General features: G+C 42.6%; 1 protein-coding gene across 2 annotated transcripts; it reads right to left on the bottom strand.

Moving 5' to 3' along the window:
- Positions 1-312: 312 nt before the first annotated feature.
- Positions 313-18,500, bottom strand: LOC100846137 (microtubule-associated protein futsch). 2 transcript variants are annotated; one of them, XM_014902887.2, is made up of 18 exons: positions 17,344-18,500; positions 17,191-17,242; positions 10,320-15,881; positions 9,375-10,193; positions 9,077-9,277; positions 8,279-8,929; positions 7,914-8,153; positions 7,158-7,718; positions 6,448-7,011; positions 5,761-6,321; positions 5,378-5,581; positions 4,680-5,105; positions 4,485-4,565; positions 3,750-4,298; positions 3,030-3,623; positions 2,688-2,855; positions 1,225-2,235; positions 313-649 (listed from the first exon to the last, which is right to left on the bottom strand). In XM_014902887.2, exons 1-17 carry the CDS (start codon positions 17,500-17,502, stop codon positions 1,289-1,291), a joined length of 12,339 nt encoding a protein of 4,112 aa, XP_014758373.1. In that variant the 5' UTR covers positions 17,503-18,500; the 3' UTR covers positions 313-649; positions 1,225-1,288. The 2 variants fall into 2 exon arrangements, with proteins under 2 accessions (XP_014758373.1, XP_014758371.1); XM_014902885.2 differs by having other exon boundaries at positions 4,485-5,105; positions 17,344-17,593; positions 17,687-18,500.
- Between the last annotated feature and the right edge of the window lie 37 nt (positions 18,501-18,537).

Raw genomic sequence — 18,537 nt, 5'->3', positions numbered from 1 at the left:
TCGTCGTCGGTGGGGTGAGCGGGCGGGTGGTGCCAGAACATCCGATGGGCAGGATTATCGGACTCCATGATCGATCCGATACGGTCCAAGCGATCCCCAGGGAAGGCCAGCACAAGCTTCTTTGACAGCTTCCCACGGTACCACGTAATGGACTTGGAATCAAACACTCATCAGACACAACTGCTACCAATCCCGCTAGCGGCGGAGGCGGTAACGGTGAGGCGACTGCAGACTTTCGCATATTAGTACTCCTTGTCAAGGGAATTCCCTTGCCAAGGCAGGAAAAAAATATTTAGAAAATCCACAAACTCAAAGCAGGTTAAAACGTGCAAACAATTTTACAGAAATCTGGAGCAGCGGTTACCACAATTTACATGAATATCGTCTTAATGTTTTTTTAGCGAATGAATATCGTCTTAATGTTGCACACTTGTACACGCATATATAGTGCAAGAGAAAACACAACATATAAACAAGAGATTTCTTCTTCGAAAATGAAACCAATCTGCGAGAAAAATAGAAAAATCGTCACAAAATCCATGGCTTCATAGTCTGGGTTTTGATCTTCAGGTCGCTCCCCATCATCATCATCATCATCATCATCATCATCGAGATACCTGCTGCCTTTGGTGCGTCTTTCTTCTCCTCTCTGCATGGGGAAACCAATGAGATTTAGGTTTGATCAAGCGCCATGGCTCCCATCAACAGCTACTTAAACACTAGCAACTGCAAAATCCGTTTTGAATACAGTATTGGAACATTCACAACGGAATATCTTTATCTTTATCTTTACACTTGTAAAGATCTGGGTTGGTGGTCGTAAGTTCACTCCAACAAGACTACTCCTTAATGACTACGAAATTATCTAATTGCCACTTCTTTTATACATATCACGATCTTTTGACTATACTTGATTGGTTTTCATGACTTTCAAGATAATTGTTGTTTTAACAAATAGTATTTGACAAAATTCCTTTTATCAGATTTTTTTTAAAATATGAGTGACACATATTTAAACAACTCATGCATAATACAAATTCTTAATTTCGTAGCAGAGCACAGACATTTAGCTAGTGTTGGCTAAAATGAACAGTATGTTGCAGTTTCATTGTTGCAAAAATCAGACAAATTCCAGATACAAATAAGCAAGCAAAAATATCAGACAGAGTAGGATAGTGTATCATGCAAGGACGGCAAGAAAACACAAATTAATTGAGTTCTTACTTGATTTTTGTTCAGTAGTACACTCCGGCATCATGTGTGGGTTGGCGAACCTTGCCACTATAATTCATGCGGATGAGTTATCTTCCATATTGCCAGACTTCATGTCATCGGTTGAGCCATCCAATTTGCTAGAGTTTGTATCCCGATTCTGAATACTCGAGGAAGCCTGTTCTTCCAAGTTTTTTGAGGGTTCTGCCTGAGATTGACTAGTGATACTCTTATTGCTTGATGGGGGATCTCTTTCTTCAGGCTGCTCAGTTTTAGAAGCTACTGCCTTAGTTTCACCACCTTTAGTTTTGTCTTCCATCTGTATTTGTTGCTTGGATTCTTCAGATGTTCTCAAGTTTCTCTCAGATTTATCATCGGCTTGGATGCTACTTGGTACATCTTTTGTTGGTTTGGAACCATTGTTTGTGTTGTTGCTCCGAAGCTGAACCCCCGGGAGCGGTTCTCCTGGTTGTTCCAAAGCATTCCTTTGAGATGATCCATTGTTCTTTGGATTCATATTTTGATGGAAATTCGTCTCTTCAGCATCATTAGTTCCAGTGTCTTGCGCCTCAGTTTCTTCTAATTGCCTTTTACTGTCCTGTATTGACTGAAAAACAGCTCGGTCAACTTCTTGGTTTTTGCTGGATTCTTCGGTTGCATTCATGCTTTCCTTGAGCAGTGAAGGCTGTGCATCTCCAGATTCTGTTAAGATGTTAGGTCTTGCGGTTCCACTGGTTTGTATGCCGTCATCTTTAGATGATCTAGTGCTGGACTGGTCAGTTTGCTGTTGCTCCATAGACTTCTCTCCATTTGAAGTTCCTTTGAGATTGTTTTGGGAGGATGATGACACTAAATCTTCAGAGGCTCCTTTGACAGCACCACTTTCAGATTGACCAACTGCTTGACTGGCCGAAAGACTGACATTTGATATGGTCCTGGCCTGATCACCTTTAATCATAGTCGTTTTCTCATCTCTTGTCAAATCAAAGGAAGCTTTATCTGGAGACTGAACTGGATCCTTACCTATAATTCGAATGGTTTCATAACCGTTAGTTTTGTAAATACAGACTTTTGTCCTATTATGTATGAAGGCCCAATAGCATTCATGCCTGAACTGGTATAGGTTCAGTGAGCATGGATCACTCATTAAGAGTCTGAACTAGTGAGTTCCTGCATTATCCCTAGTGTTGTTCAGCCTGATTTTTAAAGAGTTTATCTGCAACTTTATGAGCTAAAACAAAAACCTGGATACTGAATAAGTCTACAGTATACTATTCTACTCCCTCCGTCCAACAAAGGATGTCTCAACTTTGACTAAATTTGAATACATCTATACACTAAGTCATGTCTAGATACATCTAAATTTTGACAAACTTGAGACATCTTTTGTTGGACGGAGGGAATAGCAGTCATAGGAAGAAGTGGTTTCGCTGACTTGGTGAAAAAAGCACCAGGGCTGAATTCTTGTATTTTACCTGAAGGGCGTGTAGTATCTGAATGTGTCGGCCCGCTCAAGCCTGCTGCTGACAGTACCGCATCTAGACTGCTGGATGCTTGTGACACATTGGTTTGATCAGCATCAGCAACATGTTCCCTTGATACAACAGAGGGAGACAGATGTGCAGAATGAGTTGAATCTTGATCTGCAATGCCATGAAAAGTGTTAGCAGTGTCAAGATTTTTTTTTTGTTGAACGAATCAGAATTATTAATTTATATTGTGTGCTCTAGGCATGATGTAAAATGGTCCAAAGGTGCATCCACACAAAAGAGAAACCAATTATCTAGTGGAGTGAATTTCTGCTTAGCAGTGCTCACGTGGTGTGGCAGCTTGTGAGGCATCAGGAACTGGTACTGGGTTATCCATAGGTGCAATGAATTCTTCATGATCGGAGAGTGGTCTTGGAGACTCAATTTTTTCCAAGAAACCAGCAGGTACACTCTGAATGATCTCAGTCCCTCCTGAAGCCTCTACTGGTAATGCTTGAGTTCCAGCAGGAGGCTGTTCCTGTGAATCACGTGAAGAACTTGTGGCTGGCCCATCACCCCTTGTACGATGAGCATCAGCACTTACTGGAGCTGATACAGGTCTATTTTCTGAGTTTTGTGCCTGGCTGGATGGAAGTGATATCTTTTCGTCAACAGCACCAGGCACATCAGGAGGTGGTCCTTCACGTTGTTCATAAGCATTTCCAGCATGGGGAACTTGTTCTTGGCTCCCACTAAGTGATTTTGCTGATCCACTGGCATGAAGGGCAAATTGAGTTTTTTCTTTGTCTGCAGCAGGCATTATTCCTTGTCGACCAACTACTGTCCGCGCCTCATTGGTTTGATCAGATGCAGCAACTATAGTCTCTTCTTTTGTTGCCTCGACAGAGAAAGTTGGTTGCGCAGAACGGGCTAAATCTTGAGCTGAAATGCAAGAACAGCGGAACGGTTAGTTTAAAAAGTAATCTTGTTACACACGACCCAACCAATTGTAGGTTTCCAGAAATATAACTGTTTGTCCACACTCCTGACAGAAGATAACTTCGTTACCTGACAAAGATAAGTTCTGTTTAGCAGGGGCTATTTCATCTGATGCTGTGCCAAATGGAGAGTCTGGAGTTGATGCTGGGACCACTGTAGGTGACAGGACTTCTTGATCAGTAGCTGGTGCTTCTAAAGACTTAGGTACAACTTGGTTGGATCCAGAGTAGAGTGGTGACTTAATTCTTGCAGGTAGTTGTGCCCCTTGATCATGTAAAATTCTTGTGGTTGCCTGTTCACTACTGCTAGGATCAAGCAAATCAGGAGTTGCATCAGAACTTTTTGCTTGACTGGAAGGTGGAGTTTTCTCTTTGTTGACAAAGGTGCCATGCACATCAGGAGGTGATCCTTCACATGGCTCAGAATCACGGTGACCATGAGAAACTTGTTCTTCCCTTGAAACTGGTTCCTTGTTGCGATCATCATCAAGCACAGGTCCAGAAATGCCTGGTACATGCCTAATGTCTTTCTGAGCAACAACTGGTTGGGACACTTTGCTCTCAACAGCTTCTGCAGTTCTAGACTCTTCTTTCCTAGATTCAACGACGGAAAGTGGTTCTGCAAAACAGAAAGGAGAACTGAACGTTGTTGAAGTTGAAAAATGGCCTTAATTGTCACGAAACTGTTAGTTTTGAGGAAAGTTCTTGTTTGATAGTAAGCTTGTTAGAAGGTACACTGTTTCTATAGACTAAAAGAAATGCTACAAGATGTACTGTTTTTCAACATGAAAGAGAATCTAATTACCGGACAGCGCGAATTTCTTTGAAGCAGGGTCTACTTCGCTCATTGCAGAATCAGGTTGAGCATTAAACTCTGATGCTTGGCCTGGTGTAGACGAAATGGCTTCTTGCTTAGTTGAAACTGGCCCAAGTTTTTTAAAGTTGTCCAAGGCATTACCAGGTATATCAAGGTTGGATGCAGAGTTACTTGGATCCTCACCATATGTTGCTTGAACTGCTGTAGGTGATTCTTTACGCTGATCAGGCATAATTCCTGGCTCATCATTACTGGTGGGACGAACATAACTATCGGTTGGCGTTGAACCAGGCCCAGCTTCTAATACTGTGGCTTCCCTGGATGGAGATTTAGTTATGTCCTTATCAGCTACAGCACCATGAGCATCAGGAGATGGTCCTTCATGCGGTTCAGTAGAGGATCCAGCATAGGTATCTTGTTTTTCACTTGAGACAAATGGGAATGTTAATTCATCAGCGTAATTATCAGGGACAACTTCCTGAACTTTTGCTGAAGCAAGTTGGGTATCTGAGGGCGGAGAGTCCCTTGTGCCTGATGCATGTGTCGTGCCTTCTTGATCAGGAATTGTTTGTGGTGTACTGGAATCTTGTCGATGACTTGGATCAATACCTATAATTTGGGGATTCATAACCGTTAGTTGTGTAAGTACACATTTTTGTCTTACCATTAGGTAAAAGGCACAATAGCTTTGTATATCGTGTATGCCTGAACTGGTATAGGTTCAAACAGAAGGGATTGCTCGTTAGAAGTCTGAACTAGCGAGTTCCTACATTGTCCCTAGGTGTATTTTTAAGTCTGGTTTCTCAAGAGTTCTTATCTGCAACTTTGTGACGTAAAACAAAATTCGTTATACTGAACAAGTCTACAGTATAGTGTCCTACCTTTCATAGGAAGAAGTGGGTTCTCCGACTTGGTGAGATAAGCATCAGGGCTAAATTCTTGTGTTTTCTCTGAAGGCCGTGTAGTATCTGAACTTGTGGGCTCTCTCAGGCCTGCTTGTGATACATTTTCTTGATCAGCATTGGCAAAATCTTTCCTTGATACAACAGAGGGAGACAACTTTGTAGAATGAACTGAATCTTGATCTGCAATGCAGAAATGATCAGTGTTAGAAGAGACAAAATCACTAACTTATATTGTGCAAAATTAGCGCTAGGCCTGGCCTAAAATGGTCCAGTAAAAGGTGCAGCCGTTGTCAATACAAAAGAGACCGATTATCTAGTGGAGTAAATTTATATCTAGCAGTGGTTACTTCACGTGGTACCTTGTGGAGCATCCGGAGCTGGTGCTGGACTAGTCATATGTGTCATGAGTTCTTGATCAGTGGAGGGTGGTCTTGGTGACTTGATTTTTTCCAAGAAATCATCATGTACATTATTAATGATCTTTGGACCACCTAAAGCCTCAATTGGTCCTGCAGGAGACTGTGCCTGTGAATCGTGTATTGAACTTGTGGCTGGCCCACCACCACTTGTATGACGAGCATCACCACTGATTCGTGCTGAATCAGGCCTAGTGTCTGAGTTTCTAGATGGAAGTGGCATCTTTTCATCAACAACACCATACACATCAGGAGTTGGTCCTTTACGCTGTTCATAAGCACTTCCATCATGTGGAGCTTGCTCTTGGCTCTCATCAAGTGGTTTTGCTAATTCACTGGCATGAAAATCAAATGGAGTTCTTTCTTTGTCCGCACTAGGTGTTTTTCCTTGTTGACTAATTATTATCCGTGCCTCATTGGTTTGATTGGATGCAGCAATGACGGTCTTTTCTTTTGTTGGCTCAACAGACAAACGTGGTTGTGTAGTACGAGGTAAATCTTGAGCTGAAATGCAAGAAACAGCTTTATTACTGACATAGCAGTTAGTTTTATTATTAGACCCCCCATCGATTATAGTTGCTAGAAATACTAACATTTGTCGAGACTCCTCACAGGAGAAAAATTCATTACCTGACAAAGATATTTTTTGTTCATCGGGAGCTATTTCATCTGATGCTGCACCAAGTTGAGAGTCTGGAGCTGATGATGGAACGACTGTAGGTGACAGGACCTCTTGATCAGCAGATGGTGGTTGGGAAGACTTAGGTACAACTTGGTTCGATTCAGGGTAGGGTGCTGACTTAGTTGTTGCAGGTAGCTGTGCCCCTTGATCACGTAAAAATCTTGTAGTTGGTTGTTCGCCACTGGTAGGATCAACATCAAGACTTGTTCGTAGCGCATCAGGAATTGCATCTGAACTTTTTTCCAGACTAGAACGTGGAGTTTTCATTTTATCGACAAAAGTGCCATGCACATCGGGAGGTGATCCTTCATGTGGCTCGGAAGCACGTTGACTATGAGAAACTTGTTCTTCCCTCGAAACTGGTTCCTTGTTGTGATCATCATCAATGACAGGTTCTGAAATGCTAGGTAGCCTAATGTCTTGCTGACCAATGACTGGTTGAGACACTGCACTTTCTTTAGCTTCAGCAACAGTGGACTCTTCTTTTCTTGACTCAATGACGGAAAGTGGTTCTGCAAAACAGAAAGAAGAATTGAATATTGTTGAAGTTCAACAATGGCCTTAATTGTCGTGAAACTTTTAGTTTTGAAGAAAAAATTTCAATACTAGTCTTGCTAGAAGGTACACTGTTTATCCAGATTAAAGAGCGGATAATTGCCTGATGGAACCATGTTTTGATCAGCAGGGGTTACTTCACTGGTTGCTTCCAGAGGTTCAACGTCGCCTAAGGCATCAGCAGCTACATTTTTAGGGTATATGGAGTCATGTGGAGCCTCCGGAGTTAGGGATGCTTGAAATGCAGCTGGTAACTTGTTCTCATGTCCATGGACAGGTCCTGTGACTGGCTCATCGCTACTGGTAGGAATAACATCATCACTGGCTGTGGCTGGTGCGGAATTAAGCCCAGCATCTAAACCATGTGCTGGGCTAACCAGAGGTGGCGGTGTCCTTTCATCAGCAACAGCACCATGTGCATCAGGATATCCAATATAAGAATCTTGCTTACGGCTTGGAATAAGTGGTTTAATCAATTCACTGGGTCGGTGATCCCCAGGACCGACTTCCAGAACTTCCGCAGAAGATTCACGTTTGCCTGGTGAAGGCTCTATGACTTGATGACCAAAGATCCTTTGCTGCACTATAGTTTGATCAACATGTCTCTCTTGTTCCCTTGATCTATCAGAGGCACGTGGCTGTGCTTGATGATCTGAATCTTGATCTGAAATGCAAGAAAGTACCTTAGTATAGGCATTTTTGAAAGAAAAAAAGAACAGGTGCCTTGTAAGTTTTCGAGTTGTAGCTAGGCATAATAGAAGGCACATTATTTTGGCCCGTTGAAGTTAAGATCAATTAACTAAATTACCCGGGAGTTAAAAATACTTTTCATCAGGAAATAAATCATCAGGTGCCATACCATGTTGACCATGTGTGGATAGTGCTGGGCTTGTCGTATGTGCCATGGATTCCTCAACAATGGCACCATGCGGATCAGGAGTTGATGATGGATCTTTCATTTTGGTTGGTGTAGGTGCTATATCTTGTTGACCAATGATAGTTTGTGACACCTTGTGTTGATTATGTGCAGAAACAGTAGAATGATCTCCCATTGGCTCACTAGAGGAAGACTTTTGTGCAGAGAGAGCTGAATCTTGATCTGAAATTCCAAAAAGAACTCACTGTCACACCTGCTGAATTTTTATGAAGCTTATTTTTCTTGCCAAATCAACTATAGACTTGTGAGACGGTGGACTATTTTCCACAGTAACGAAATATAATTACCTTTCAAGAGTGATCTCTGTCTGGCGGGAGCTATTTCCCCTGGTGCACTACCAAGATCAGTGTAAGGAGTTAATGCTGAGGCCGTGGCTTCTTGATCCATAGAGGATGGTTCCAGTGACTTGACATTGCCTAAGTTGTCCTCAATTACATCTTGGGTGGATTTGGAGTCATATATGCCCATGAAAGGTGGTGTTGCTTCACTTTCTGTATGTGGTTGTGCTACTTGATTGGGTAACAATCTTGCTGATGGCTCAATGTTTTGTGTGGAATTGGTATTCGGATCTGAACTTTGTGCTTGGCTAGATGGAGCTCTCATTCTATCTTCATAGATCATACTGCTTGCATCACGAGATGGGGCTTTAGATGGTTCTAAAGCCGGCTTGACACGTGACGCTTCTCCTTGGTTTCGAATTGACTCGACAATGTGATCCTCAGGAGCAACTTTCTCGAATTTCCCTGAAGCATGCTGGGTACCTGAGGATGTAGATTTTGATGTTCCTGGTGAAGGCGCTATGTCTTGTTGACTAATAGTTGTTTGTGAGTCCTTGGTTTGATCAGGTGCAGCAGGGAAAAGTGGTTTCGTAGACCTAGCTGGATCTTTACTATCCTCATTATGTGGCTCAGCAGAGGAAGTCGATTGTGTATCTTGATCTGAAACGCAAGTTGCGGCATAAGTAGTAGCGGAATTTACATTCAAAGGTAATTTTGGTATTTTCAGGAAGTTCTTTGTGTGTAGTTATCTGTCGGCCTGAAGATGGTATGCAAGACACAATAAGATAACTAACTAAGAGAAACTACCTTTTGGCGTGAATCTCTGTTCAGCAAAGGTTACTTCATCAGGTCTACCATTTCGAGAATCTGAGGTTGGAGCCTTTCTCATGTCTTGCGTGTGTTTTTGACCAACGATTGCTGGCAGTGTCTGTTCAACTGCAGCAACAGTCTGTTCTTTCCTAGCCTCAGCTGGGGAAGGTTGTTGAGCAGCATGAACTGAATCTTGATCTATGATACAAGAAGAAATGTCAGTGGTAGCAGGATAGGTAGCTCTAAGTATGCTAGAAGCTGTACTATTCTTCAACATGAAAGAGAATCTGCTTACCTGATGGGGCAAATTTCTTTGCAGCAGGAAGTACCTCACTCATTGCAGAATCAGATTCAGCTTCCAAGTGTGATGCTTGGTCTGGTGTAGATGAAATTGCTTCTTGCTCAGGTGAAAGTGGCCCGGGTTTCTTCAAGTTGAACAAGGCATTAGCAGGTATATGATGGGTCGATGCAGGGATGGGTTGATCCTTAGGATTTGTTGATTCAGTTGTTGTAGGTGATTCTGCACCCTGATCAAGCAAAATTCTTGGCACATCACCACTGGTGGGATGAACATAACTATCAGTTGGTGTTGCATCAGACTTATATTCTAAAACTGGTGATTGCTGAAATGGAGATTTAATTTTATCCCCATCATCTAGAACATCATGAGCATCAGGCCATGGTCCTTGCTTTTCAGTTGAGGCAAATGGCCCTGTTAATCCATCAGTGTCATAATTATCAGGAATGACTTCTTGCACTTTTGCTGAAGTAGGTTGGGAATCTAAGGCTGGAGAGTCTCTTGCACCTGGTGCAGGTGTAGTGTGTTTTTTGCTTGGTATTGTTTGTTGTGCATGGGAAACTTGTTCATGACTTGGAACAAATGGCATTGGTGAATCATCGGTGGGAAGATTATCAAGAGTGACTTGCTGAATTTTTCTTGCATTATGTTGGGTATCTGAAGATGGAACTTCTCTTGTGATTGGTGTAGGTGGTCTCACTTGGTGACGGAAAATTGTCTGTGGTGTCTTGTTTTGGTCCGCTGCAGAAACAGTAATATCTCCGTTTCTTGATTCAACAAAGGACAAGGGTTCTGCAGCACGAGCTGATTTTTTATCTGAAATGCATGAAGCAAACCATTAGATTTGAGGATCTTCTTATGTTCCTAATCTTCCCTAGGTTGGTCAGAACTCAGAAGGTTTGTATTTTATTCAATACTTAAGACTTGAATGTAATTAGTTACCTGATGGAGCAAATTTCTGTTCAGCAAGTTGGGCCTCCAACGTTGTTGTTAGTGTCATGCTTTCAGTTAAGGTTGGCTTGGAAATTTTGGTTGTGTCCAAGGCGTTGTTAGGTACATCTTGTATTGATACAGAATCACGTGGAGCCTCAACCGGTTTTTGTGTCTGAGTTGATTCAGGTGGTTGTGACCCTTGATCACGTAAAAATCTTCCGACAAGCTCATCATCACTGGTAGGTCGATCATTTACTGGGGTTTCTGTTGAACCAGGCCGAGTTTCTGAACCTTGTGCTTCACTAGCATTGAATGTTGTCTTGTCACCAACAGTAGCACCATGAGTTGACAAACTGGCATCAGGAACATATTCATGGATTGCTGAATCATACTTGGCTTCTGGGGCCTTTGATCTCTGGCCATCAGATGTGTCAACAAACTCTTGATCACCAATTTCACGAGTTGCTTTCCTGGTAGGCACTGAAGTGGCACGACCATCCACAGCTTGCATTTGTACTTGCCCAGCTCCCTCGGCCCTGTCAGCTCCTGGGAATGATGGTGGAGCACGTCGAACATCGGTTTTTTGTGCTCTTGCTGGTGCAGGTTCTTGAATCTTTGGTGTTGGCTTTTGATCAACGGTAGACACACCCAGCACATCATCACCAGAATTAGAAGTTACATCTTGTAATGGCACAGATGTGCGCCGCCACTGATCAATTGTGGATGATTTGCTAGACATATCTCCATCGGGAGTTTCTTGTAACAGTTCAGTGGCATGTTGGACTTGGGAAGTTGGTTCTTGGCCAAATAGGAGTGGTTCCTCTTTATGATCATGAACACTGTCTCTTTTAAACGGTTCTTCAGTTCTGTGGCCATCATGAACTTTTGCTCCGGATAGTGCTTGGGGAGTTGGTTTCTCTTCAGAACTGGATGTAACAACAGGATCTTGTCGACGCTTTTGAACATCGGTTGTTTGTGCTCTTGCTGGTGCAGGTGGTACCATTATTTGCTCAACTGGCCTTTTGATCATCTCATTGGCACCCCTAGCACTGGGAATTGGTTGTTGACTCATCGGTGTTGGCTCTTGATCAATGGTAGACACACCCAGCACCTCATCATCAGAATTAGAAGTTACATCTTGTAATGGCACAGATGTGCGCCGCCACTGATCAATGGTGGAGGATTTGCTAGACATATCTCCATCAGGAGCTTCTTGTAATAGTTCAGTGGCATCTTGGACTTGGGAAGTTGGTCCTTGGCCAAATAGGAGTGGTGCCTCTTTATGATCATGAACACTGTCACTTTTAAACGGTTCTTCAGTGCTGTGGCCATCATGAACTTTTGCTCTGGGTGGTGCTTGGGGAGTTGGTTTGTCTTCGGAAGTGGATGGAACAACAGGAGCTTGTCGACGCTTTTGTGTAGAGCCATCTGCTCTCATAGCTGGGAGGGTTTGAGCTTGCTCACGGCCATCTTGTGCAACCAGAGGGTCCTCCTGATAAACAGAAGGTGGTCTCTCCACCTTGATAGGGCCTTGAGAATCTCTTGATGTAAAACCAGTAGTTTTTCTTTCTCCATATGTGTCTTGAGCATCTCTGTACACCACTGTATTTGGTGCAGAGATAGTTTCTCTATTTTCTATGCCTTTATCCTGAGCATCTTCTTCAGCTTTTGCTTGCTTTGACACAGGAAGAGCAGTTCGTGGAGTGTATGTAGGTTTTGCTGGCCTAGTTCTATCTTCGACATAAGGAGAGGTCTTCCGGAATGCTGAAGTTGTGCTATGAGAATCTTTGATCTCTTGTGTTGGTGGAGTAACAGCTGGTTGCCAAGCACTCAAAGGTTGCTCCCTAGATGACATTGAATCAGCAGGCTTTGAATCTTGAAATGTGTCAGCAGCATCTTGAGGTGATATCCGTCTACGTGTTGAACCAGTTCTTCTAGGGTGCTTGATGTTATGTTCATCACTTATTACTTCAGATGGCAGAGTCAATCTGGGATCATCTTGAGTTGGTACTTGCCCTGTTGGAGTATTTGAAGCTTGCCAAGTATCAGAAGGTTGCTTTCTAGTAAAAGCAGAATCACCGGCCTTTGGTTCTCCATCAGTTCCTTGAGCATCTTGATCCACATTTTTCCTTGGCTTAAAAGCATTCTCCCTTGATTGTTTGGTGGTGCCTTCAACATAGTGTCTCTTTTTCAGTGGTGAAGTTGCACGAAGAGGATCTTCAGTTGCATCAGCTCTCTGAGAATCCAAAGGTTGCACTTGCGATGATGCAGAATCATGAGTTTTTGCTTCTTCAAAGGTAACTTTTGCTTTCTTGGTGGTGCCTTTGGTATCAGAGTATCTCTTCTGGACTGGTACAGTTGTGCCACGAGCATCAGATACCTCTTGCTTCGGGAAGGAAATAGCAGCTTGAGCGTCTGAAGGTTGCTCTTCAGATGATGTGAAATCAGCAACATTTGATTTTCTCAAGACATCCCTAGCATCTTGAGCTGCTATATGTGTTGGTATAGAAGCAGCGGCTCTAGGTTGCTTCCTAGTTTCTTCAGCTCTTGGATATCTTGTTGGGGATGGTCGACTTAGACTGAGAGTGTCTTCATCTGCTGGTTGCTTTGATGGAGTAATTGCAGATTGCCAGGCATCTGGAGGTTGTTCTCTAAATGATGCAGACTTACGAGCCTCTGCTTCTTCAGAGGTACCGTGAGCATCTTGAACCACCATTTTACTTGGCTTAAAAACAGTGTCTCTGGGATGTTTGGTGGTGTCTTGAACAGCAGCATATCTTATTTCAAATGGTGAAGTTGCACCACGTGGATCTTCAATTGCTTCTTGCTTTCGTGAAGGAGCTTCAGTTCTCTGATAATCCAAAGGTTCAGCTCGGGATGACGCAGACTCAGAATTTTTTGTTTCTTTAGCATCTTCACCTGCCATTTGTCGTGGCATAGAAGAAATGTCTTCCACTTCCTTTGTGTTGCCTCTGGTGTCAGGATATCTCTTTTGGGATGGTGCTATCATGCTGCGGGCATCATTTACTTCATGACTTGGGAGTGGGCTACGAGCTCGCCAATTATCTGAAGGTCGTTCTCTGGGAGACCAGAAATCACCAGCCTTACTTTCTTCAAAGTTGTCTTGAACTTCTTGAGCTGCCATTTTCCTTGTCCTAGAAGCAGCAAGTTTAGATTGTCTTGTAGTACCTTCAGCAGCAGAATATCGTTTCTTGAATGGTGTAGTAGTTTGAGGATCTTCAGCTGGTGGTAGTTTTTGTTGAGGAGCGTCATCTTCAGCCATCATCTGCTTGGGAGCAGCTGTTTCTCTATCCCGCTTCCTGTTATATGGAGCATCTGTGTATCCTGTTTGCAATGGTGCAATTGCTTCATCCGAAAATTGCATTGGTGGACGAGCATCAGCCCGATGGGAATCCAGTAGCTGTGATTTGGATGATGAAGCATCCACTGTCTCTTCTTCAGTGCTGCCTTGGGCATCATGAGGTACTGTTGGCCTTAATGCAGGAGTTTCCCTAGCTTGTATGATGAGCTCTTGAGGACCTGACTGTGGTGCCGTTGCACGGCGAGGGCCTTCAAATGCTGCCTGCTTCGGTGGAGGACGATCATCCCCTGGAGCATCTGACGGTTGTGATCCAGAGGATGCAGAGTGGTACGTCCCTATTCCTTCAGAGCTATCATGTGCATCTTTAGCCCTTCTTTCCCTTTGTGCAGAAGCAGTTTCTCTTGCTTCCTGGGTGGTCTCGTGACGCTCATCATATGCTGTTTGGAATGGTATACCTTGAGGAGCTTCATCTGTTACACGCTTTGGCACTGAAGCATATTTTCTCCGATCAGCAGAGACAATATTTGCTTCCTCAGTGTGCTTGCGTGTATAAGGAGGACGTTCAGCACCTCTAGGATCTGATGATGCATCGTCCTCCTCAGCAATTCGTCGAACATCAGCAGCTTGTTGCCAAAGCACAGAAGAAACATCTCTTCTCGGACCAGTGTATCGTGCTGGAGTTGTCATTTCCGGTCGTTCTTCAACCAGTTGACCATCCATAATCACTGGTTCTTGAGCAAGAGGACGAGTGTTTGGTTGTTCTGAATTGGGTGATGAGTTCTGTTGCACATCAGTGCTAGGTTTAACTTGTTGGGTAGGTATTAAATGGTCAGTTTCTCTCTTTAGATTACTCAAACCAGCTGTAGCAGCATGCCACTGCTCAGCCAGCAGTTTCTGATGAGCTTCAGCTGAATGGGGCTTCCCAGAAGTATATGAAGCTCCCTGGTCAGCAGATCTGCCATAAATAATTTCAGAAGATTTTTGCAGAGTACGCTCAGTGTATGAAACTGATCCCTTATCCTGGGACTCAGCATTGCTGGTTGTGCTGTCAGTCTTATAGAAACTTGATGCACTGAGTTGCTCAGGATCTTCTTTGGCTGATCTTGGACTGGTTTTTGCATGATTAGTGGAATATCTGGGCCCACCAGTTTCAGAGATTTTGTCCAACATTTCTGAAGTTCTTTGTGGAGTTGGTTTAATGTAGGGTTCTGTTTCATCAGTATGGCTGCTTGCCTTGTAGAAATCAAACACATGAAGGTTATTAGGTGCCTCCTTGAATGAACTTGGCTTGGATTTAGTAGGGAGGTCTATTGGGAGGTCTATTTCAGTGGCTTTAGATGGAAGTGAGACATCTGTAGTGCTGGATATATCAGCATCATTTCTTGAGGGCTTCTTATCAGAAGTGGTGGGAGAGGTAGCTGGCATAAAGAAGTTGCTTCTTCTTTGGACAGGCATTGGAGGTTTTTCAGGAACACCAAAAGTACCTTGGACTGAGGCTGGTGGAGTTTCTTGATGTGTAGTGAAAATGCTAGGGTGTTTGCTTCGGGCAGCTGAAGATTTACGAGAGGAAGGAGTACTTAGGCTTGAGGATACTTGTGCCTCACCAGTGGAAATTTTGGTAGGACGAGGCTTCTCTGCTCGAGGAGCCATGGGATATGTTGAGATGATACCAACAGGAGGAACCAATATTGTCTGAGATTTTGTGCTAGTATGCTTCCTAGAGTCTAGACGACTGCGGAGTCTGGTGGTTGTAGGATGCTCTCTCAGCCACTGTTGCTTCTCAAGTTCCTCCTGTCTGTGCTGCTGCACCACCTTCTTTATATCCTTAAGCACATTCTGCCAAGAATCCCGGGTAGAAATTGCATTCCACCACCTCTGCACATTCTTCCTTGAGTCATATAGGTACACAAACTCTTCAGATTCTGTGATGTGGTAGGAGTTTGGCAGGTGTACTAGGTCAGCAAGAGTGAACTTGTTGCCAGCAAGGAATTCACTATCACCGAGCCTTTGCTCATAAACTTCCAGAACTTCTTCTAGTTTTCTCTTCTGCAAGTTTATACCATCATCTTCTTCATCAAGGGGAAAGGCCAAGTGGCAGAACAAGGACCGGCTCGGAGGGTTGAAAGCATGTTCTTCATGGTGGAGCCATTGCTCGATGGATGCCCTCTCAAGGGAATCCTTCCCAAGGAGGAACGGATATCCATGATGTTCATAAGTTTCTGCTATATAGCGGCAGATTTCTCTTGATTCTGGAATAGAAACAAAGAGAAATTGTGAGTAGGCATAAATCACTTCATTTTTAATGAAGGTTTGTTTTCAACAACAAACAGAAGTACAACGAAAGTGGAATAAGAAAAAAGTAGGATAAAGCTTGAATGCCATGAGCAGTTGAAATTTGAAGTTCTATTTGAATATTGCTGATAAATGTTCTGGATCTGTTTTCTGACACTGGCAAGATAGAGATAAATTCTACTTCACGTGTCACCTAATATGAGATGAAAATATCAGGAGCAGCTCATCATGAATCGCATTTCCCTCTATTAGAAGAAAGTTTGTTTCTCTCAAGAACTGTCAGGCTCCTAAGGGTCAAATCATGATCGACGTTTGAGATGTCAAAGTGTGACAGGTTTAATATTCCACTACAAGGCTATGCCAATCAGCACAATAAAATGATCTAGTGTCTCATGTTTAATGTGGACTAAGCAAATATACGGCAGAGCTTACATAGTTCAATAATAATAATCAATTCCGTTATCTAATGAACTGTATCCATAGCACTCACAATATTCGTCCTACAGATTTATTAGTGACTTGTGGGATGGTTTTGGCTTACAATTATATGGCAACCAATGATTTTACCTTCCTTCATCAATGTGGATATTAGTAAGTCAGGAAAATCCATAATCATGTCATCTAACTTCTAAGAATAAATTATATGCAAAGAAATAAATGTTAGGTTTTATAGTTAATGTTTAATTGATAGATCGTCCCCAGTAAACATGGGAATTTCGATGTCTGATCTTTTTACGAAGCTGCATTTTTTAAGTCTGCTTTTATGGCAAAGTGAATCTTGTTGTACTTGTTTCAATGCACAGTGCAAGTCTGTAAAATCCATTTTTCTGCTTCGGAATTAACTGTTTGGCGTTCACACATATTAAACAGGAATTACTACTACTATATGGATTAACTACCCTACGTTATGGTGACTGACTGAAACTTCCTTTTTTGCATTCCGAAAGGCACAAGAAATAAAGTTTCATAACAGATACTAGTAGCTTGCAATTTATACAAATTTCTGCCAGACTATCCAGATTGCACATGTTTCTGATGAAGTTTCCTAGTTACAGCCCAATAAATAACAACTCTAGAAAAGATAAGGATGGGCTTCCAGATATGTACTCCCTCCGATCCTAAATTCTTGACTCAAATTTGCCCAAATGTGGATGTATCTATTCTTAAAATGCGTCTAGATACATGTAATATTTCGACAACAATTTAGAATCGGAGGGAGTAGGTCAATAATGGAATGGCAATTGATTCACAAATCTGAAACATTACCTTCAAGGAATGTATGTCCATCGTAGAATGGAACTGGAGCATGATTCGATGCCTATAGAGTGCGCATGAAGAAAATTTAATGATGATATTAAACTGAATGAGCTCTTGAACAGTTGATTCCGTTCACAGTTAAGAATTAGAGACATCACGTACCTGAAGTCTAAGTAGGCTCTTGTAAGAGGAAGCTGTGTGAGTCTCAAACTTTATATCCTTCTCATACAGGCATGCAAGCACCCTTGACACATCAGGTAAGATCATAGATTTCTCATGATACACCCTCACAATCGGTGCTCCAGTACTAAGCCCTGCCATGATGGCTAGAGCCTAGGTTACCAATGCTGAAATGATGTGAAGTAGATGTATTAACTCCCTCATTGTCCCATATGGTAGGTTCCAAGGCTCTCTGATCAAGCAAAGAGAAGATGCTTAAAGTGGGAAAGTAGAAAAGGAAAGTGATCCTGTTTTTTTGGATCTTATTAGTTATTAAGCACAGCACCTCAGACATGGAATTTGTGCAGTCAAATGCAGTCGGGCACTGGTACACAGAACATCATGCCACCAAGTTTGGTTGTAAAAGGATGCAAATGTACAGTTTTGAGGTCATATAACCAATTTACCATAACCATATCATCTTGATACCGTCACATCAACTGAGTCCTAGCCTTGAGAGTTGAGAAGTTACATACCCTCATATAACATATACCACAAAAATCACAATGGCCCTACATAACTAGTCAATAAAAAGTTCAAAAAATGGCATGTATTACAAATTAATGTTTATGCATATAGCCCAGAACATCCCATGCCGGTTTTGGTTCAATATGAAGGGATTAGACACTACCCATTCAATTTGGCATGGTAATCACACTAATATCCCTATCGATCTTAATGGATAGGGCTTAACCTCCTCCTATCCAAACAAGACTGGTGTAAAACAAGCACAGTTCATTTCTGGGGTACTAGATGAAAAACAGTGACTCTGAAGGCAAAGAGTAAAAGCTAAGTGCTCTCAGCTGCACCATCCCTTTATTCATTCCTTGGTCCTTTCATCAAAGCGAAGCAGAAAAGTAATGCTAATAATGCAAGTTTAGCATCAGAAGGGCAACCCCTACTGGCTACTGGTTCCGGGACAATATCACCAAAGACTCGAACGTCATTGTCAACAGATGTTGATGCACCAGGAATCCTTTATTCTAATTCTGGCCACAACGCATGAACAAAAAAAAATTATTGGCACAAGAGAGCTGCCAACCTCAACTCACTTTGTTCAGAGCAGAGTTGGGCATGCATGTGCCTAGTCACCGCAAAAGAGGGCAACCAGCCTCAAATTATACTGCTGTGCATTGC

The sequence above is a fragment of the Brachypodium distachyon genome, chromosome 4 (assembly GCF_000005505.3).
Source record: "Brachypodium distachyon strain Bd21 chromosome 4, Brachypodium_distachyon_v3.0, whole genome shotgun sequence".
NCBI classification, from domain to species: domain Eukaryota; kingdom Viridiplantae; phylum Streptophyta; class Magnoliopsida; order Poales; family Poaceae; genus Brachypodium; species Brachypodium distachyon.
Note: the sequence above shows the minus strand (reverse complement) of the source record. Positions and strands in the feature narration are given on the sequence as shown.

Coding starts and splice junctions, on each gene's coding strand:
- LOC100846137 (XM_014902885.2), bottom strand. CDS start 17,502: ATGGCAGGGCTTAGTACTGGAGCACCGATTGTGAGGGTGTATCATGAG. Junction 10,194..10,319: donor ACAGAAATTTGCTCCATCAG/GTAACTAATTAC, acceptor CATGCATTTCAG/ATAAAAAATCAGCTCGTGCT. Junction 5,106..5,377: donor CCCACTTCTTCCTATGAAAG/GTAGGACACTAT, acceptor CCCAAATTATAG/GTATTGATCCAAGTCATCGA.